Source organism: Muntiacus reevesi, chromosome 12, assembly GCF_963930625.1.
Source record: "Muntiacus reevesi chromosome 12, mMunRee1.1, whole genome shotgun sequence".
NCBI classification, from domain to species: domain Eukaryota; kingdom Metazoa; phylum Chordata; class Mammalia; order Artiodactyla; family Cervidae; genus Muntiacus; species Muntiacus reevesi.
The window spans coordinates 11,366,224-11,389,462 of NC_089260.1; the positions used below are offsets into that span (position 1 = coordinate 11,366,224).

At 40.6% G+C, this 23,239-nt stretch overlaps 1 protein-coding gene across 3 annotated transcripts in view; it reads right to left on the reverse strand.

The window, feature by feature from the left end:
- The window catches only part of RAD54B (RAD54 homolog B), a 107,779-nt gene extending 87,745 nt beyond the window's left edge, over positions 1 to 20,034 (reverse strand). For all 3 annotated transcript variants that reach the window (XM_065902961.1, XM_065902960.1, XM_065902962.1), the window contains exons 1-2: positions 19,916 to 20,034; positions 4,866 to 5,016 (exon numbers count right to left, since the gene is read on the reverse strand). In XM_065902961.1, the coding sequence (XP_065759033.1) occupies positions 4,866 to 5,000 (135 nt within the window). In that variant the 5' untranslated portion in view covers positions 5,001 to 5,016; positions 19,916 to 20,034. The remainder of the gene's footprint in view (positions 1 to 4,865; positions 5,017 to 19,915) is intronic.
- Positions 20,035 to 23,239: the final 3,205 nt, after the last annotated feature.

Here is a 23,239-nt window from a genome sequence, read left to right on the forward strand (position 1 = left end):
ATTATTATCCATTAGTATATTTATTTTTATGTTTGATTTGTTCCAGATTTTTATTTATCAGACCACTCAAATAAAAGACCCCTGAAGTCACCAAACCAATACATTCTTGGTATGGATTAATTCAATCTAAGAAAAAATTTAAGGATGGAATAGACAAACGGGACAGTAAAGTTGACTGCTCAGCCTAATATTTTTAGGCTTTGCATGTTGCCTTACTTAAAACAGCTGTATGGTTTCAAAAATGCCTACTTCATTAGTATTTAAAGAAAACTTTTTAGTTTCTTAATAATAATTATAAGAGGAAAAGAATAAACCAGTGGTTTTGGTTTCAAATTAGTCCTTAGAACCTCCGTCAGAAAATAAACCTAAACACAAGGGTGTCAAAATGATTCAAAAGAGGAAAAAACAGTCTTTTCAAAAACTGGTCCTGGAACCCAATTAGATATCCACATGTAAAATGATAAAATTGGATTCCTACCTCACATCATACATAAAAACCATTTCAAAATGGGTCATGGACTGAAATGGAAGAATTAAAACTATAAAACTCTTAGAAGAAAATACAGTAAATCTGCATGACATTCTCAGATACAACATTAAAATCACAAGTACTACCAACACCAAAAAAGAAAAACCCAGATAAACTGGACTTCGTCAAAATTTAAAATGTTTGTGCTACAGATGAAGCCATCAAGAAAGTGAAAGGTAATCAACAACATAGGTGAAAATATTTGCAAATCATATAAGGCACCTATGTTTAGAACCTATACAGAACTCTTACAACTATGTAATAAAAAGCAAATAATCCAACTTAAAAAAATAGGATCTGAATAAACAATTCTCCAAAAAAGATATACAAATGGCCAATAAGCACATACAAAAATGCTCAACATTAGCCACCAAGGAAAAGTAAATCAAAACCCCAAGTTGGATACCACTTCATCCATAGTATGGTTATAATCAAATAGATAATAAGTAAGTGTTGATAAACATGTGGAGGACTGAAACCTCATACATTAATGATGGGAATGAAACAGTACAGCCACCATGGCATTAAAAGGTTAACCACAGAATTATTATATGATCCAGCAATTCCATCCTAAGAATGCACCCAAGAGAAATGAAAACATGTATCTATTCAACAATTTACACATGAATATTCATCAGCATTATTCATAATGCCTAATAAATTTAAAAAATAGAAACAACTCAAACATCCATCAACCAACAGATGGAATAATAAAATATGGTATATTAATGCAATGAAATATTACTCAGTGTGGTAAGCAGAATAATGCCTCCCAAAGATGTCCATACCCTAATTCCTAGAACCTACGGAAATGTTACCTTATGTGACAAAAAAGAGACTTTGCAGATGCAATTAAGGTTAAGAACCTTGAAATAGAGAGATTGTCCTGAGTTATCCAGGGCGGCCCAATCTAACCAAATGAGTTCCAGTTTCAGAGAGCCAAAAAGATGTCAATAAAAGGAATCAAACTGCCACTACCAATTTTCAAAGAATTAAGAAGGGGGCCACCAAGATTGCAGGTGGCCTGTAGAAACTAGAAAAGGCAAAGAAAACACTCTTAAAAACTCCAGAAATAAATGCGACCCTGCCAACACCTTGATCTTAGCCCAATGTGACCCACGTTGAGCTTCTGACTTACAGAACTATAAGATAATACATTTGCATTGTTTTAAGTCACTAAATTTCTGATAATCTGTTACAGCAGCAATAGGAAACTAACACATTCAGCAATAAAAAGAAATAAATTATTGATACATGCCACAATATGGACGAGCCTTGAAAAACACTATAAAACTGAAAACAGTGAGGCATAAAATGCCACATGTTGTGTGACTCTATTTATATGAAATGTTCATAATAGATAAATACATAAAACAGAAAGTATATTAGTGATTACAAAGGGCTGAGGGATTTGAATGGGTTGATGTGTGTGAGGTCTCTCTCTTTCTGGAATGATTAAAATGGTCTGAAATTGATTTTGGTAATCATTACACAACTCTGACCATATGAAATACAACTGAATTGTAGTAGGTAGATTACAGGTATGTGCATTTAATTTAAACAAAGTTGCTTTTATAAAAAGAAACCATATTTAAAATGAAAAACTATGCTTACATAGTTTTCTCCTTACATTGTGGCCAGAATTCTAAAGGAGTGTCGGATAAAACAAACAGATGCAGACCAAATAACAAGAGTCAAGAATGAGCAGATGCTTTCAACAACAAAAAGACAAAAAATCAGTTAAAAGCCTCAAAGGATGTGAAAAGACATTTCTCCATAGAAGATAAGCATATGGTCAATAAGTACATGAAAAAATGCTCAGAATTACTAGTCATTAGGAAAGTGCAAATCAAGACCACAGTGGAATACCACTTCACACCAATAAGGATGACCATAATCAAAAAAACAGCAACTAAAACAAAATAACCAGTGTTGCTAAGGATGTGGAGAAAAAAATGGAACCCTCACACATTGCTGGTGGGAATGTAAAATGGTTCGGTACCTATGGAAAACAATTTGGTAGTACCTTAAAAACTAAACATAGAATTACTGTATCATCTAGCAATTCCACTCTTGGGTATATACATAGAAGAGAACTAAAAGCAGGTACCTAAACAGATGTGAGAGTTGGACTATAAAGAAAGCTGCGAGACAAAGAAGTGATGCTTTTAAACTGTGGTGTTGGAGAAGACTCTTGAGAGTCCCTTGGACTACAAGGAGATCCAACCAGTCAATCCTAAAGGAGATCAGTCCTAGGTGTTCATTCGAAGGACTGATGTTGAAGCTGAAACTCCAATACTTTGGCCACCTGATGCGAAGAGCTGACTCATTTGAAAAGACCTGACTGATGGGAAAGATTGAGGGCAGGAGGAGAAGGGGACGACAGAGGATGAGATGGTTGGATGGCATCACCAACTTGATGGACATGGGTTTGGGTGGACTCTGGGAGTTGGTGATGGACAGGGAGGCCTGGCGTGCTGCAGTTCATGGGGTCGCAAAGAGTCAGACATGACTGAGCGACTGAACTGAACTGAACTGAAATGAACTGAACCTAAACAGAAACATGTATGCCAATGTTCATATCAGCATTATTCAAAATAGACAAAAAGTAGAAACAAACCAAGGATCTATCAATGAATGAATGAACAAAATATGGTGTATGTGTATATATATATATACATACAACTGAATCAACATTCAGAAAACTAAGATCATGGCATCTGGTCCCATCACTTCATGGCAAATAGATGGGGAAACAGTGGAAACAGCGACTGACTTTATTTTGGGGCTCTCCAAAATCACTGCAAACGGTGACTGCAGCCATGAAATTAAAAGACACTTGCTCCCTGGAAGAAAAGCCATGACCAACATAGACAGCATATTAAAAAGTAGAGACATTACTTTGCCGACAAAGGTTCGTCTAGTCAAGGCTACAGTTTTTCCAGTAGTCATGTATGGATGTGAGAGTTGGACTATAAAGAAAGCTGAGCACCAAAGAATTGATGCTTTTGAACTGTGGTGTTGGAGAAGACTCTTGAGAGTCCCTTGGACTGCAAGGAGATCAGTCCTGAGTGTTCACTGGAAGGGCTGATGTTGAAGCTGAGACTCCAATACTTTGGCCACCTGATAGGAAGAGCTGACTCATTTGAAAAGACCCTGATGCTGGGAAAGATTGAAGGTAGGAGGAGAAGGGGACGACAGAGGATGAGATGGTTAGATGATGTCACCGACTCAATGGACATGAGTTTGAGTAAACTCTGAGGGTTGCTGATGGACAGGGAGGCCTGGCGTACTGCAGTCCATGGGGTCGCAAAGAGTCAGACATGACTGAGCGACTGAACTGAACTGAAACAATTGAATATTACTTAATCACATAAAGCACTGATGTTCACACCTGTTACAACCTGGATGATCCTAGAAAACACAGGCTAAGGGAAATAAGCCAGACACAATAGAACAAATATTTAGGATTCCATGTAAATTTGAGGTACCTAGAGTAATCAAATTCATGGAGACAGAAAGTGTATTGATGACCAGGGAAGGGAGAATAGGGAATTACTGCCTAATGGTTATGAAGTTTTTGTGAAATGAAAAGTTTCGAACACAGAAAATAAGTGATTATTGAACAATAAAGAAAATGTAATTAATGCCACTTACCTGCACACTTAAAAATGGTAAAATGGCAAATTTTAGACTATATAAATTGTGCCATAATAAAAAAAAGAAAAAAATATTAGCAGATTTCAATCTCCAGAACATAAATCAGAGAACTGTAGAGTAGCCAAAGTATGGACTGTCCATTTTACATATGCTCTATATAATCTTTATAAATCTTCTATTATACCTAAGACTTAAATAATCCTTCATCTTAGTAGCAAAGAATATATATTAAGACTGTTTTGAGCACTTACTTTTTATAAGTAAAAAGGAAAGGAAGTTTCCATAACAGTGATATAAAACATTATTTATATATGTTTTCTCTTTAAATTACCTTATCCAAAGTTTTTGTTTACTTATGTGGTACTTTTAAAAAGAACACTGATCCAGGATAATTTTTTTTCTTGAACAAGAATCTCCACCCCTTCCCTTGTGGAGGTATTTTTCACTGTTACCAAAAGTTTATTTATAGACCTAACGCAAGTTTACTTTATGCCATTCCTTCAAATATATATATTTAGTCATTATGTCTAAGGTTTTTAGAAGAATTTACCAGAAATACTGAAAACTCCTATAGGCAGTGAGCACTATTAACTGTTTAAATGGCAATTTTTTAAAATACATGCTTCTCTACATTAGGCTTCCGTTACTGTTTTTTTTTGTTTGTTTGTTTTTTTACCTCAAATAACTTTATTTCTGAATTCAGTTTTGCAACCTCTTCATTGGGACTTGGATGACTTCTTGCTGGTGATATAAATTTTGGTTTTTTGAAGGGATTCCCTTGCAACTGACTTGGTGCTGCTGATCGTCTCATATTTTGCAGTATTAACCTGAAAAATACCCAAAAGTCATTTCATCAGAAGTCTGATTAGAATTACCTCCAAATATATCATCACTATAATCATGACATCTTTAAAAATATAAGAGGATAAGCCTGTAAAAAGCCTTAGAAAACAAATTCAACATTTGGTAACATTTTATTTTCTATCACAAAGGCTTTTGAATGTATTAAGATTCAAAATATATGGTACAAACCTAAACATATATTGTACCAATTTTGATAAAACTATAGATTAGATAACAACAATAAAGCCTTAAACATAATTTAAATAGTAGTTTCAAAATCAAAGAAAACATAATTATTCACATACATATATTAATCATGTTGCTTTTTTCCTATTCCACCAATCCATAAACTGCATGCAGGTAGCAATCACTGTTTTCTTAACCATTCTGTAAGCAGCATCAACCACAAAGCCAGATACATGATAATCACTAACAAATACTTTTGAATGAGTGAATAAAATTCTGGCAATTGAAAGAATACATTTACAGTTTAATTTTTACTATCCTATTTCCTTTTAAAGCAGTGAGGTATTTTAAATAAATAAATCAAGAGACAAGAACCACGTTTCCAAACTTTTGCTCAATGTTATTTCCATCAGGACAGGACCGGTGAGACAGATAAAAGACAAGAACATTACAAGCACACATCATGCTTCTGCAATGGACAGCAGCAAGCACTCTTATTTAAAGCAATCTCACAAAACTGTACACAAAATAAGGCATCAACAAGGATGTACATGGCTACCAAAATAATTTGCTTAACCCAGAAATTATACTTCTGGAAATTTACCCTAAGGAATTAGCAAAGATATACTCAAAGAATTATGTATAAGGTTTTCATGCCAATATTACTTACAGTAGGAGAAAAAAGGGAAATTTAAATATCTACAACAGGATACTGGATAAAATAGAATACACTCTCTTCCTACATGACTAAAATGTAGTGCTGCAATTTCCCAAACAAGCCATGTTCTCGTTTCCTCTAGGTCTTTGAACAAACTCCCTACACAGTATTGGGTCTCCGATACAGCCTTTACCCATTTTTCTTTGCCTGATGAATTTCAACTTATCCTTTAGGACTCTTAACTTTGAGCCGCCTTCATCTCCCCCAAAGACTGGATTAGAGATCCTTCCTATGTGTCTACTACCCAAGTACTTTTCACACTGTAATGAAACTGCCTATTAATTCCCCCAAGTTGTAAACTCCTGGATCAGGCATGAAGTCTTACCTTCCAATCATCAGTATATTGCCAGTGTCAACACAAGAAGGCATTCACTATTTGTTATATAAATAATTCTACAGCCATGAATGGGGGGGGGGGGAATCACATTTTAAAACAATGTTTAATGATATGAGAAACTTTCTTATACATCAAATAAAAAATGGCTAAAAACAGCAATTTTAGCAAAGTTGCAAAAATACAAGATTAATACTCAGAAATTAATTTCCCAACTTATCAGCAATAACTGGAATTTGAATTTAAAAACACAATACCATTTACATTAGCACCCCGCAAAAATGAAATATTTAAGGGTAATCTAACAAAGCATGTATAAGATCTATAGAAGGAAAAACCAGAAAAACTCTGCTGAGCAAAATCAAAGAACTAAATGAATGAAGAGATATTGGATTTCCCTGGTGGTCCAGTGGTTAAGAATCACATGCCAGTGCAAGGAACACGGGTTCAGTCTCGGGTCTGGGAAGATCCCACACGTCACTGAAACCAACCATAAGCCTGAGCGCCACAGTTACTGAGCCCACACTCTAGAGTCCACAAGCTGCAACTACCGAGGCCTGTCTGCCTCACAGTCCATGCTCTGTAACAAAAGAGGCCACCACAAGTTCAGTCCAGTCGCTCAGTCGTGTCTGACTCCTTGCGACCCCATGAACTGCAGCTCGTCAGGCCTCCCTGTCCATCACCAACTCCCAGAGTCCACCGAAACCCATGTCCACTGTGTCGGTGATGCCATCCAACCATCTCATCTTCTGTTGCTCTCTTCTGCTTTCAATCTTTCCCAGCATTAGGGTCTTTTTCAGTGAATCAGCTCTTCAAGATTAACCAATTTGATCTCCTTGCTGTCCAAGAGACTCTCAAGAGTCTTCTCCACTATCACAGTTCAAAATCATCAATTTTTCGGCACTCTGCCTTCTTTATGGTCCAGCTCTCACATCCATACACAACTACTGGAAAGACTCTGACTATACACTTTCGTCAGTAGGTGTTGTCTTTACTTTTTAATACACCATCTAAGTTTGTCATAGTTTTCCTGCCAAGAAGCAATCGTCTTCTAATTTCATGGCTGCAATCACCATCCACAGTTATTTTAGAGTACAAGAAGAGGAAATCTGTCACTGATTCCCCCTTTTTCCCTTCTTTTTGCCATGAACTGATGGGACAAGATGCCACAATCTTAAGTCTTTTTTAATACTGAGTTTTAAGCTTTTTCACTGTCCTCTTTCACCCTCATCAAGAGGCTCTTAAGTTCTTCAGTTGTCATTAAAGTGGTATTATTTGCATATCTGAGGCTGTAGATATTTCTCCCGGTAATCTTGATTCCAGCTTGTAACTCATCCAGCCCAGCATTACAAGATGTGCTCTGCGTATAAGCTAAATAAACAGTGTGACAATAAACAGCTTTGTCATAGCACTTTTTCAATTTTGAACCAGTCAATTGTTCTATATAAGGTTCTCATTGTTGCTTCCTGATCTGCATACAGGTTTCTCAGGCGACAAGTAAGATGGTCTGGTATTTCCATCCGTTTAAAAGTTTTCCATAGTTTGCTATGATCCACATGGTCAAAGACTAGCGAAGTCAATGAAACAGAGGTAGATGTTTTTCTGGAATTCCCTTGCTTTCTCTATGATTCAGCAAATGTTGGCTGAATTGATGTTTTCGAACTGTGATGCTGCAGAAGATTCTTCAGAGTCCCGTGGACAGCAAGGAGATCAAACCAGTTAATATTGAAGGAAATCAATCCCAAATATTCATTGGAAGGATTGATGCTGAAGCTCCAATACTCTGGCCACCTGATGCAAAGAGCTGACTCATAGGAAAAGACCCTGATGCTGGGAAAGATTGAAGGCAGGAGGAGGAGACGACAGAGGATGCGATGGTTGGATGGCACCACCGATTCAATGGACATGAGTTTGAGCAAACTCCAGGAGATGGTAAAGGACAGGGAGGACTGGCGTGTTGCAGTCCATGGGATCGCATAGGGTCAGACATGACTGAGCAACTCAATAACAAGGTGGTGCTAGCAGCAGAGAACCCACCTGCCAATGCAGGAAACATAAGATATGCAGGCTCAATCCCTGGATTGGGAAGATCCTCTGGAGGAGGGCATGGCAATCCACTCCAGTATTCTTTCCTGGAGAATCCCATGGACAGAGGAGCCTGGTGGGCTACAGTCCACAGGGTCGCAAAAAGTCAGACACAACTAAACTGAATTAGCATGCACACACACATGCAAAGAAAATGAACCTAGAAACAAGACTTTATACTCTTCAGAATAATCAACTTAAAATGAATCATAGGCTTACATGTAAAACACAAAGCAAAAATACTTCTAGAAGATAATACAGAAGAAAATCTAGATGACCTTGGGTATGTTGATGACTTTTTAGCTACAACACCAAGGAACAATCCATGAAAGATAACTGATAAGCTAGACTTCATTAAAATTTAAGACTTGTGCTTTGCAAAGACAATGTCAAGGTAATGGAAAGAAACACTAGGAGAAAATACCTGCAAAAGGTGTATCTGATAAAGGACTATTATCCAAAATATAAAAAGAAATCTTAAAACTCAACAATAAGAAAACAACCCAGTTAAAAAGTGGGCCAAAGATCTTAAAAGACATATCACAAAAGATATACAAATAGCAAATAAGCACATGGAAAGACGCTCCACATCATATGTCATCAAAAATGAAGAAAATCCAAAACAGACAATACCAAATGCTGGTGAGGATGTGGGGCAATAGGAATTTTCACTCATTCCTAGTGGGTATGCAAAATGGTACAGCCACTTTGGAAGACATTTTGGCACTTTCTTATAAAAGTGAACATATTTTTATCATAGGATAAACTCCTTTCAACAAAGAGTTGAAAAAACCTGCATAAAAATGTTTTACAGCAACTTTATTCATTATTGCCAAAACTTGAAAGCAACCAAGCACTCAGATGAATGAATAAACAACTGTGGTGCATTCAGACCACAGAATGTTACTCAGAAATTTAAAAAAAAAAAAAGAAAGAAAGAAAAGAAAAAGAGCTGTCAATCCATGAAAAGACATGAAGAAACCGAATATGCATATTACTAAATGAAAGAAGCCAATCTGAAAAGGCGACATACTATATGATTCCAACTATGTGACATCCTAGAAAACTACAGAGGCAAAAGTATGGAGTAAAAAGATCAGTGGTTGCCAAGGGTTAGGGGAGGGGCATATATGAAAAGGTAGACTACAAAATTTTTTAAGGCAGAGAAAGTATAGTTTATAATGCCCTAATGATGAATACATGTCATTACATATTTGTCTAAATGCAGAAAATATACAAGGCCAAGAATGAATCCTAATGTAAACTATGGACTCTGGGTGCTTATGTGAGTCAACGGTAACAAATGTACCATTTTGGTGAGGGATGCTGATAACAGGAGAAGGCAGGGGTACATGGTAAATCTCCACCTAAACCTAATGCTGTAAACCCAAAACATCTCCCTCCACTTTGCTAAACCTAAAACTGCTCTAAAAACAGTAAATTTTAATTTCACAAATGGCTACCAAACATGTTCAGCATCATTTCAATGTTATAAAAGAAAAAGACCAAAAAAAAAAAAAAAATATGTGAGTTTGTGCTAAGGACTAGAATACAAAGGGGCATGGGTAACTTTCAGGTGTGATCAAGGTAAGCTCCATCATACTACAGTGTGGTTACAAGTTTGTTAAAACTCATCTAAGTGTACACTGAATTATTAACTGCAAATTACACATCTATAGAGAGTTTTAAAAGACTAGAAAAAACATATGCCACAACATTAACATTGTATCTAGATGTCAGAAGTACCAGTAATTTTTTTCTTCTGGATTCTTTACTGTGTATTTCCAATTTTCTACAAAGAAAGAAAGAACTACAGCCAATTAAGCTGGGACATGCCATCACTGCTGGTTAGACCTTTCCCAATTTCAGCAATGTAAAAATGAGGAAATACATGAGTATCTGATAAATAACCAGTCTGGATATACTTTGAGGGATCAGCAGTGGTATAAAAATTAACAGAAATCTCAACTAAAATACACACCAGAGGCCAGAAGGAGCAGCTCTCCCGCTGTATGATGATAGCAATGACCAACAGTTAGAAGAAGAGCCCTCTTTTTTGCCTGGCAAGAACTCAGCCAACAAAACTGTCACAACTCAGCCAACGAAAAGTCACTACTGGGACCTCCCTGGTGACCCAGTGGTTAAGAACCCGCGCTTCCACTGTGGAGGGGCGTGGAGGATAGGCGTCAGGGTGGACTCTAGTCAGGGAACTACAACCCCACATGCCGCAGGGCGTGGGCCTACCCCCCAAAAAAATGAAGGAAAAGTCACTAGACTTCAAACTCTCAATTCCTCCAATGGACTCTTTGTTTACCGTAGCCCTTTATTTATTTATTTTTGGTTTGGCTGGGTCTCCTTGCTGCCACAGGCTTTCTCTAGTTGCGGCGAGTGGGGGCTACTCTTTGTTGTGGTTCCTGGACTTCTCACTGGTGCAGCTTCTACTGACCGGGAGCACAGGCTCCAGAGGGTGTGGGATCCAGCAGTCCTGCTGCAGGGGCTTAGCTGCCTCACAGCAGTGGGATCTTCCTGGACCAGGGATCAAACCCATGTTTCCCACACTGGCAAGTGAATTCCTACAATGGCCTTCTTAATCCCTCCCCCCACCCATAAAAGTGTTCTTCTCTCGTGGGTGTGCAGGTTTTGCACATGGCTCACCATGACTGCAAACCGCAAACTGCAATTGTTTGCTGATCCCGAGTAAACCCACTTTACCTGGAGAAATAACTGGCAGTCTATTTGTTTAAAGTCAACATTTTGGTGGCCCAGACTGGGATCCAGAGAAGACCTGTGATGACTCCAAGGCTGGTGAGCAATCAGATGCAGGACCCACGCCAAGTCCACTGGTGCCCACTGCTTTTCTTCGTAAACCCTGGGGCTCAAGAGTAAGTCTTTCTCCTGGATCTGAGCTTACATCTTCTTTGGGTTTTGAGGCTCTCCAGGTTTTATTAAGGATCTGTTTCAGGGACTCATTCTTTCTGTTTAAGGCCTTGTTCTGTCTGTGAGTATTCATTTGGCACTTTGGCCTGACACTTATAAAGTCAGGCTTTCTCAACTATAACTGCACTAGCCTCCAGCCTGATTCCATTTAGAACAGGAGCTGTTTAACCGGAAATGTGCCAGTTCAGCCTTTGGCCAGATTCCCTTTGAAATGGGCTGTTCTAGTGGGCTAGCTCCCACAGATTTAGGCTGTTTCACTAGACTTTTGCTGAGCAGCTTTTAGCTTGGCTCTTGCATGACTGGGCTGTTCCCTTAGAACTGGCTAGTATTAGACCTACAAAGTATTTGAGCTGTTTAGGCTTTTGAAACTTATTCTTTCACTCTAGAGAAAAAACTCTGAGAAATGGGATCCCAGTTACCTAAATTATTTTGAGGGTGCACTCCACCACTACAGGGACTCCGGCCGATTTTATGTTTAAAAACTACAGTCCTTCTGCATACACAGTTCCAGCTAGATGTACCAACCTACCCAAAAGCAATTTAGAACGTCAATGGCCATTAGGAGGAACTTGTGAAATTCCCAAACTTACTTTTCTTAAAACAAAACTGGACAATCATAGTTCTAAAATTCCCCAAACTGAAGAAAATGAGTATTTTGATTGCTACTCCGAGGTTTCCAAATGTTATCAGGAGCTGAAAATTGTCTCTTTGCAAAATAACATCTTAGCTGATGCAAAGAAAGAACGATAAAAAAGCTTCAAAATCCTCATCCCCCTCTTCCTCGGCCCTCAAGGGGAGGCCCACCCTCTGGCACCATCTCTCTCCCATTCTACACCACCTGCACCTCCTCTACACCCTCAGTTCCCCCAAGAAACTCTCCAGCCGAATTTCCCTTTTTCACTAAAACTATCCCATCTCCTCTTCCTCTGAATATATCAGAACCTGCCTTTTAAAATTAAGCCTTCTGAAGACCCAGATGATAAACTCTTGCTTTCTAATAAACCCTAAACTAAAAAACTACTGCACAATTGCACTCATCTCACACACTAGTAAAGTAATGCTCAAAATTCCCCAAGCCAGGCTTCAAAAATACAAGAACTATGAACTTTCAGATGTTCAAGCTGGTTTTAGAAAAGGCAGAGAAACCAGAGATCAAATTGCCAACATCCGCTGGATCATCAAGAGTTCTATTCCTGCTTTACTGACTATGCCAAAGCCTTTGACTGTGTGGATCACAATAAACTGTGGAAAATTCTGAAAGAGATGGGAATACCAGACCACCTGACCTGCCTCTTGAGAAACCTGTATGCAGGTCAGGAAGCAACAGTTAGAACTGGACATGGAACAACAGACTGGTTCCAAATAGGAAAAGGAGTACATCAAGGCTGTATATTGTCACCCTGCTTATTTAACTTATATGCAGAGTACATCATGAGAAACACTGGGTTGGAAGATGCACAAGCTGGGATCAAGACTGTCGGAAGAAATAACAATAACCTCAGATATACAGATGACACTACTCTGATGGCAGAAAGCATAGAAGAATTAAAGAGTCTCTTGATGAAAGTGAAAGAGGAGAGTGAAAAAGTTGGCTTAAAGCTCAAAATTCAGAAAACTAAGATCATGGCATCTGGTCCCATCACTTCATGGCAAATAGATGGGGAAACAGTGGCAGACTTTATTTTGGGGGGCTCCAAAATCACTGCAGATGGTGGCTGCAGCCATGAAATAAAAGACACTTACTCCTTGGAAGAAAAGTTATGACCAACCTAGACAGCATATTAAAAAGCAGAGACATTACTTTATCAAAAAAGGTCCGTGCAGTCAAGGCTATGATTTTTCCAGTAGTCATGTATGGATGTGAGAGTTGGACTATAAAGAAAAGAAAAGAAAGCTAAGCACCGAAGAATTGATGCTTTCGAACTGTGGTGTTGGAGAAGACGCCTGAGAGTCCCTTGGACTGCAAGGAGATCCAACCAGTCCATCCAAAAGGAAGTCAATCCTGAATATTCATTGAAAGGACTGATGCTGAAGCCAAAACTCCAATACTTTGGCCACTTGATGCAAAGAGCTGACTCATTTGAAAAGACCCTGATGCTGGGAAAGATTGAAGGTAGGAGAAGGGGACAACAGAGGACGAGATGGCTGGATGGCATCACTGACTCAATGGACATGAGTTTGAGTAAACTCCGGGAGGCAGTGATGGACAGGGAGGCCTGGCGTGCTGCAGTCCATGGGGTCGCAAAGAGGTGGACACAACTGAGCAACGGAACTGAACTCAACTGAAAGCTAAACTGCAAGCAATAAAGATTTTCCAAAAGTAAACAAAGATCCTCACAGGTTTGTATCGGAATTTAGTATAGTCATTCAAACTTATCAAGCTGGTTTCTGCAACTTATATCAGCTAGTTCATATGTGTGACAGCAAAGGTCAGGCCCACCTTGTATGAAAACTGCTGACTTGGAGGAATTCCCTGGCAGTGCACTGGTTAGGAATGGGTGCTCTCACTGCCAGGGCCGGGGTTCAATCCCTGGTCAGGAAACTAAAATTCCACAAGCCATGTAGCATGGCAGGAAAAAAAAAAAAAAAGAAAAACCACATGCTAACTGGGAAAATACTGAAAGGTCTCTAGAATTACAACCCAGAGACCAGTCCACCAACTTATTATATGGTCAGGCTCAAGCAATCTCCAGATGACTTCATCAGGCATTTCCACAGACTTTTGCAAAGTCTGTTAATTTGAACAAAATTCAGGCTTGCACACAAAAATCTGATGAATCTGTTCATAACTATTACAACAAGTTTAAAATGTTTTTTTTTAAAAAAAAAAAACAACTCTTTTTTCTTCAGATGTTGATTCCACCTATGTAGCTTTTAACTGTATGTTCATTAATGGGCTGAAACAGGACCTTTCTCTTCCAATAAAATGGACCAGGATAGGATGGAAAACTATGCCTATTTCAGATTTAGCTAATCTAGCAAGCCAGCTCTTTCACACTCTAGATGAGTCACCTCAAAGAAAGTCTGCCATAATTCTTAATATTCAAGTCCAGCAAATAAATTCAAGTCCAGCCCCTAAAAGAAACCAAAGCCCTCCTAGTTTTGCTAGGACTTCAAACAGTCAGAACACTGGAAAGAGACTGTTATAAATTTAAGCCCTTTCAGGTGCCATTAGCCTTCTAACCAGCCTTTCCAACATTCTCCCAATTGTTAATGAAGGGATTCTGAGAAAATACAGGGGTTCTTCCCAATTCTTCCTCTTAAACATCTGGAGAAGCATTTGCCAGATTGAGGATGAGTCTCTTCCAGTCTTAAAGGACATGAGAGACTTACTCTCAGTGTTCAACACCACTACAAAAAGGAGCCTTTGACTCAGAGAACTGCAACAGTTCAAGTAGTGGGGATCTCTAATGAACTTCAACAGATCCCTGTCTCTGAACCTATACCCTTTTGTTTAGGCCACTTGAGAGATACACACCCTTTTCCCCTCTGCACAAACCCACTTATTAGGTTGATCCTTCGTTAGAAAAGTCTCATGCCAGAACTTCTTTCTCACAAAGGGTAAATAATTCTAGAGTTTTTATAGTAGTAAAGCAACCAACCAGGTGAATGGAATTATCTTTGACAACCTGTATTTGCTTCATCTCTCATGTTACTAGAGCTGATTCAGAAAACATAGATCATCTCTCCCTATTGAATCAGCTATCACCCTCCTTATGGAGGTGCCATATATACCTGAAGTTGGCAAAATTCACAGTGTATCTCCCATCAAGGGAGATATTTACAAGTGGCACTAGTGGTAAAAAACCTGCCTGCCAATTCGATCCCTGGTTGGGAAGATACTCAGGAGGAGGGCATGACAAACCCTGGAATCCCCAGGACAGAGGAGCCTTAAGTCCAAAGAGTTGCAAAGAGTCAGACACGACTGAAGCGACTTAGCAAGCTTGCAGGCACCCACGCACTCCCATCGAGATTCTAACAGATCCTTCAAATCCCCTCCCCCAAATTAATTAATACCCTACAAGTAAAGAAGCCCTTCAAGGCATAAAACCCATAACAGAAGATTACAAGGCTCAAGACTTTACAATCCCTACTACTGGTTATACCAATATAACATTCCCATTTTACTGGTGAGAAAATCAAAGGGCCAAAGGTGGAGTTGCCCAAGGACCTCCAAGCAATAAACAACACTGCTATCTCTTGACACCTTGGCTGTTGTTCCTAACCCTCTACTAAAATCCATTCTCACTGGAAGTAAATTATTTACTGTAACTGATTTATCAGTGTATTCTTTAGTATTCCAGTTGATCAAAGCTACACAACACCTTTTTGCCCTCACTTGAGAAGAAAAAACTCACCTGGACAGTAAAAACTCAAGGTTTTACTGAGAGTCCTTATTTCTCATAAATCCTAGAGGCTGATCTGTATGATAAAAAGTTCCCCACAGGTTCTACTTTGTTGTAATATGTGAATGATTTGCTTCTTTGCTCTCCCTCTCAAGCTGCCTCCTTGGAAGACAGTATCCACTTGCTATAAGGTTTTAGCCTTATAAGACATATAAAATCACCAAGGAAAAATTGCATCAGTTTGCCCAAACCCAGGATCAATACTTAGGGCATCTGATATCAGAACAAGGGCTGCGTACAGATCCAGATAGGCTTCATAGTGTGCTAAGTTTCACCAAACCCAAAGTGAAAGTGAAAGTCACTCAGTCATGTCCAACTCTTTGCGATGCCATGGATTTCTCCAGGCCAGAATACTGGAGTGGGTAGCTATTCCCTTCTCCAGGGGATCTTCCCAACCCAGGGATCCAACCCAGGTCTCCCGCATTGCAAGTGGATTCTTTACCAGCTGAGCCACCAGGGAAGCCCAAACCCAAAACTAACTGTCAACTACAAGGCTTTCTTAGGCTAGTTGGTTATCACTTTGATAACATTCTAAATTTCTCTTATGGCCAATCCTCCATATGTTTTACTAAAGAACAACAGGAACCAATTCTATAGGAATAACCAGAAAACATAGACTTTAAGGCCTTAAACAAGTTTCATGAATCCACCTGCCCTTGGGCATTCTAATTATCAGATTTTCCTTTTCCTTTTTGGGTATGAAAAGGAAGGAAATGCCCTTGCATACTCACCCAAAAACATGGGGACCACCAACAACCCATAGGGTATTACAACCATTACTGCCACCGCCATTTTGGTTAAGACCATCAAGAAAAGAGTTGTGGGATCCTCATTAACACTCGTGACACAGAAATCCTCCTAAATTCAACATTTCCAAGTCAGCTGCCTCATCTATGAAGTCCTTTTGTTAACCCCTCCTTACATAACATTTCTACAGTGTGATAACCTGACCCTCCCGCTACTCTTCTCCCCTCTGTCAACAAGGTCCCTCGTGAGTGCCTAATGCTGAGGGATCATCTGATTCCTTGTGACTGATCTGCAGGAGATTCCTTTGGGTAACACTGGGTTCACTGATGGCTGGGAGAGTGACAATATTGGAACTACTTTTGATAGTGTTGAGGTAGCACCTTTACTACTTCAACTCAACAAACTGAATTATATACTCTTATATGGGCTTGTGCTTTAGCCAAGGGCAAAACTGTCAATATTTACACTGATAGTAGATATGCTTTCAGAGCAGCTCAAGACCTTGGAATGTTGGGGAAGCAATGTGGCTTCCTTACTTCAGCAGAAATAAAATTTTAAAAGGTCCCTATGTTCAGGAGTGATTGGATGCATTACTTTTACCTGCAACGTTAGTCAATACTAAGATTCTGCTAAACTTGACTCTCTGAAAGCTAAGGGAAATCACCTTGCTGACATTTCCACAAGAAATACTGCCATGGTCCAAATGGATATTCTCCTAAATAGCAACTTAGAAAACTGGCTAGAGAAGCCTAACAACTGACTTCAGAAAATGAAAAACAAGATTGGAAATTCAGTAACTGACGGCTTGATATTTTAATATCAAGAAATCTCTGGTTTGGACCAAATAAATACCCAGTCCACTAAAGATTCTAAAATTCCCTCTCCTAAGCACTGTACATAGTACCATTTGGTCTACTGGCAAAATTATAGCGTTTATGAATCAACATTTGTGAGGAAATATTAGCAAGGCCACAAAAGAAGTGCCTATCTCACTTGTCCCGTTTGTTTAAAATACAACCCAGGGAACCTGAGAGTACTTCTCCCAGATATTTTAAACTGCCTAGTGGGCCATTTGAGGTCTGGCAAATGGATTTCACACAACTTCCTTCATCTTATGGATAAAAACATGCTTTTGTCATGGTCTGTACATTTTCACACTGGACTGAAGCCTTCCCGGTTACAGACAGTCTTACCACCTCTTCTGCAGCTAAAGCCTACTTGGAAAAGATTGTCCCAACCCAGAGAACTCCCCTTAAACTTCAAAATATTTGAGGAACCCATTTTACTCGCTAGGCACTTCAACAAGTCAGGCCAGTTCTACACCACTTTCACTGCGCTGCTCACCCTCAATGCCCTGGTTTAGTCGAACACACTAACGGCTTTATCCAAATATCTCAGCCAAAAGCCACTGGTCCTCCTATATTTCACATTTAAGAATCGCTATGTTAAACCCTTAAACTTTTCTACACCTAAATTTTATCATGTCTAATTTTTCAACCCTTCTCTTTATCCTGTAAACTAAAGAAAATATTAATGAATTTGAGTATGCAGGTATGGGAAAAGCAGCAAAGTGGGGATTAAGAAAACACTTGAGCCAGCCTGCCTTGGCTTGATTTCTAGCTCTGCCATTTATATAAGCCCTTAGGCATCCACCGAGCCATCTAACTCACTGATGATGCATTTCAGAGTAAAGTGCAGATTATCATTATGAGTGTGTGCTCAGTCGTGTCCTACTCCTTGTCACCCCATCGACGGTAGCCACCCGGGCTCCTCCGTCCATGGAATTTTCCAGGCACAAATATGGAGGGGGTTACCATTTTGTACCACACAGGAGCTTCCTGATCCAAGGACTGAACCCACAGCTCTCATGTCTCCTGCTTGGCAGGCAGATTCTTTACCACTGTGCCACTGAGGAAGCCCTAGACATCAGTATACTTCCCCCAAAATGTTTCTGAATCCTTATTACTTCTTAAATTAGTGCTATGTGTGCCCTTTCCCAGCCCTAGAAATAACACCCATTTGGCACCCTGCTGTGATGCTCTAACATCTGTTATATTCTAACACCTACCTACTTCTGCTCTCCCAAGTAAAATGGCAAATCCAGGCTAATGACACGTCAGAAGACCTATGTCACTGAGCAACTTAACACACTGTACTGTGCAATAATTAAGAATACAGTTTTTGAGGCAAATGCCTGAATATAATAATGGCCTAACATTTCTATCATGTGATCTTACACGGTTTATATAACTTCTTTGGGCTTCCCTGGTGGCTCAGTGGTAAAGAATCCACCTTCAATGCAGGAGATGAGAGTTTGATCCCTGGGTTGGGAAAAAGCCCCTGGAGAAGGAACTGGCAACCCACTCCACTATTTTTCCCCGGCTCCCCACAGACAGAGGAGCCTGGGAGGCCTCAGACCATGGGGTCAGACAGGACTTAGCAACTATACAAGGACAACATAATAATAATTATTCATAAGATGGTTGGGGGGTTAAATCAAATACTTAAACTACTTAGAATAAAGTCTGACATAGTAAACAGTGTTATCTGTAACGTTACAATGTATGATAATTACTATTAGATGTCTCGCACATAACGTTCTATGAGACTAGAAATGAGGAAGGTCCCGAGAGAGTGTCTAGCAAAAGATGAAGTTGGACAAGCGAGATTTTGACCAGAATCTAGGGATTCTGTTTGGCTTTGAAGCGGGCGTGGGAGGGGAACCATCAAACCTCTAGGATGCAAGAATTCAAATACAATAGTAAAGAACCAGCAACACACCTCCCCTGCTGTTTCTGCTTTCCGACTTCCAACACCATTAGAAAGAAAGAAAGTGAAGTCGCTCAGTAGTGTCCGACTCTTTGCGACCCCATGGACTGTAGCCCACCAGGTTCCTCTGTCCATTGGATTTTTCAGGCAAGAATACTGGAGTGGGTTGCCATTTCCTTCTCCAGGGGATCTTCCTAATCCAGGGATTGATCCTGGGTCTCCCCCATTGCAGGCAGACGCGTTACCGTTATTTCCCTTCGTGGCTCAAGTTGCTCCTTTGATTTTTATGGTCCCTCTAAAGAAAATAATTCTTCCATTACTTAGTTAATTCTAATTAACACCGCGCAGGGCAGTATAGCTGAATCCTGAGGAAAGCCGCCCAAACGCCACAGCAGGTAGGCGGGCGGGCGGGAGCGGAGGCACCGCCGCGCGGAGTCGCCTCTCCTGGCGGCCTCCCCACCACAGACGCGCCCCCACGGCCCTCCCTCGGACACCGGCGACCCACGGCAGGCAGCCAAGCGCCCCTCAGTCTTGAGACCCCATCGGCACTCCCAGACCCGCAGGAGGCGGCCGCGGCTACGCCGCCGCCTTCTGCCCTCCCGCCTCCTTCAAAGGCTCGCTCTGGAGCCTCTCGCGTCTTTGTCCCACACAAGCCTACAGCCTGTCACAGCCTCACACGCCTCCCCGCTCCAGGGACGCACCGGTGAGGATCCGAAAGGACCGACGGCCCCGGGCCAGGACGACGCGGAGTAGACAGCTACACCCCCAGCGCCAGAGCATCTCAAGGCGCCCGCCTCGGCGCAGCCAATCGGGGACGACCCCTGGTGCGTGCGCAGTAGTTTCCTGCCGCAGTTCCGGGTCCGCCTCGTCTCTAAATGGACGACATGTTCGCGTCACTGCGCAAGCGCCTTCGTGTGTCTCCGCGAGCACTCACTTCCAAGTTGGCTTCGGGATTGGGGTTCATTTCTCAAGTTTGCTGCCAACACTCAGATATGGTGTAGATGCTTAGGCTACAGACCACATCCTAGGACACATAAGGCATATTTCTTAAAATCAAGAGAACGTCTCCATGGACATGTTTGTGCAATTTGATGGTCCTCTGAATAGCAGTATTTGCTGTGAAAAATAGTGTACAAATATAATGGATTTTTTTTTTCTATACACCTTTCAAGTTACGCCTTATGTTAGGAATGAGGTACAAAAAAGATCTTCAGGATCCACATAATCACGATGGTGTGATCCCTCAACTGGAGCCAGACATCCTGGAATTTAAAGTCAAGTGGGCCTTAGGAAGCATCACTAGGAACAAAGCTAGTGGAGGTGATGGAATTCCAGTTGAGCTACTTCAAATCCTAAAATATGATGCTGTGAAACTGCTGCACTCAATATGACTGCAAATTTGGAAAACTCAGAAGTGGCCACAGGACTGGAAAAGGTGAGTTTTCATTCCAATCCCAAAGAAAGGCAATGCCAAAGAATGCTCAAACGACGACACAGTTGCACTCATCTCACATGCTAGTAAAGTAATGCTCAAAATTCTCCAAGCCAGGCTTTAGCAATATGTGAACTGTGAACTTCCAGATGTTCAAACTGGTTTTAGAAAAGGCAGAGGAACCAGAGATCAAATTGCCAACATCCCCTGGATCATTGAAAAAGCAAACAAGTTCCGGGAGAACATCTATTTCTGCTTTATTGACTATGCCAAAGCCTTTGACTGTGTGGATCACAATAAGCTGTGGAAAATTCTGAAAGAGATGGGAATACCAGACCACCTGACCTGTATGCAGATCAGAAAGCAACAGTTAGAACTGGATATGGAACAACAGACCGGTTCCAAATAGGAAAAGGAGTACATCAAGGCTGTATATTGTCACCCTGCTTATTTAACTTCAATGCAGAGTACATCATGAGAAATGCTGGGCTGGATGAAGCACAAGCTGGAATCAAGATTACCAGGAGAAATATCAATAACCTCAGATATGCAGATGACACCACCCTTATGGCAGAAAGTGAAGAAGATTTAAAGAGCCTCTTGATGAAAGTGAAAGAGGAGAGTGAAAAAGTTGGCTTAAAGCTCAACATTCAGAAAACTAAGATCATGGCATCCAGTCCCATCACTTCATGGCAAATAGATGGGGAAAGAGTGGAAACAGTGGCTGCCTTTATTTTGGGGGGCTCCAAAACCACTGTAGATAGTGACTGCAGCCATGAAATTAAAAGGTGCTTACTCCTTGGAAGGAAAGTTATGATCAACCTAGACAGCATATTAAAAAGCAGAGACATTACTTTGTCAACCAAGTTCTGTCTAGTCAAGGCTATGGCTTTTCCACTAGTCATGTATGGATGTCAGAGGTGGACTATAAAGAAAGCTGAGCACTGAAGAATTGATGCTTTTGAACTGCAGTGTTGGAGAAGACTCTTAAGAGTCCCTTGAACTGCAAGGCGATCAAACCATTCCATCCTAAAGGAGATCAGTCCTAGGTGTTCATTGAAGGACTGATGTTGAAGCTGAGACTGCAATACTTTGGCCACCTGATGCAAAGAGCTGACTCATTTGAAAAGACCTGATACTGGGAAAGATTGAGGGCAAGAGGAGAAGGGGACGACAGAGGATGAGATAGTTGAATGGCATCACCGACTCAATGGACGTGAGTTTGGGTAAACTCTGGGAGTTGGTGATGGACAGGGAGGCCTGGTGTGCTGCGGTTCATGGGGTTGCAAAGAGTCGGACACGACTGAAGGACTGAACCGAACTGAACTGAATTTCAGTGACTTTGTTAATAGGTTCCTTTTAGGTGCATGAGTGCTCACGTGCTCAGTCCTGTCCAGCCCTCTGAACTATAGCCTACCAGGCTCCTCTGTCCATGAAATTTTCCAGGTGAGCACACCAGAATGGATTGCCATTTCCTACTCCACGGCATATTCCCTACAGAGGGATCTAACTGGGTCTCCTGCAGGCAGATTCTTTACCACTGCAACACCTGGGAAGCCCTTCTTCGTAGGTACCCAATGGTGGCCCAGGAGGTAAAGAATCTGCCAGCAATGCAGGAGGCCGGGGTTCAATCCCTGGGTTGGGAAGATCCCCTGGAGGAGGAAATGGCAACTCAATGCAGTACCCTTGCCTGGAGAAACCCCATGGAAGAGGAGTCTGGCGGGCTTCAGTCCGTGGGGTCATAAAGAGTCAGACACCACAGAGTGACTAAGCACACAGTGGAAACATCAGTGTTTCAGATGTTTCTAAAGTGGTCAAGGGCTTCCCAGGTGGTGCTAGTGGTAAAGAACTCGCCTGCCAATGCAGGAGACTAAAGAAGAGTCAGGTTCCATCCTTGGGTTGGGAAGATCCCCTGGAGAAGGGAATGGCAACCCACTTGAATATTCTTGCGCAGGGAATCCTGAGGACAGAGGAGCCTGGTAGGCTACAAGTCCATAGGGTTGCAGTCCTCAAGAGTCAGACATGACTGAAGCGACTTAGCATGCACATGCACCATTTAATACAATAACTAGTTAGAAATAAATAGTTCTTGACCCCTTTAACATACAGTGAAAGTGAAGTCGCTCAGTCATGTCCAACTCTTTGTGACCCCATGAACTGTACCTGCCAAATTCCTCCATCCATGGGATTTTGCAGGCAAGATTACTGGAGTGGGTTGCCATTTCCTTCTCTGGGGGATCTTCCCAACCAAGGGATTGAACCCAGGTCTCCTGCATTGCAGGCTCACTCTTTACCATCTCCAAACCAGGACACCATCTGTAGTATATAGAAAAATATTCCAGTTTGAACAAAACACTTAAAAGTGTGTAAATAGAATAATTTTTATCATTTAGCCTGATTTTCAAAAGCCAGTAACTAAAAATATGTGAAGAATTAGAGTATTAAATTTTACCAAATTGTAGTAGAGTAGCTATCTTTTTTTATATAATACATTGTTACAATTTTTAGACCTTATTTTGGTAAAATCAGTGTTTTTAATAAAGATGTTATTACTTATATAACAGCATAAATTTCTGTGTTCATTGTTTAAAAG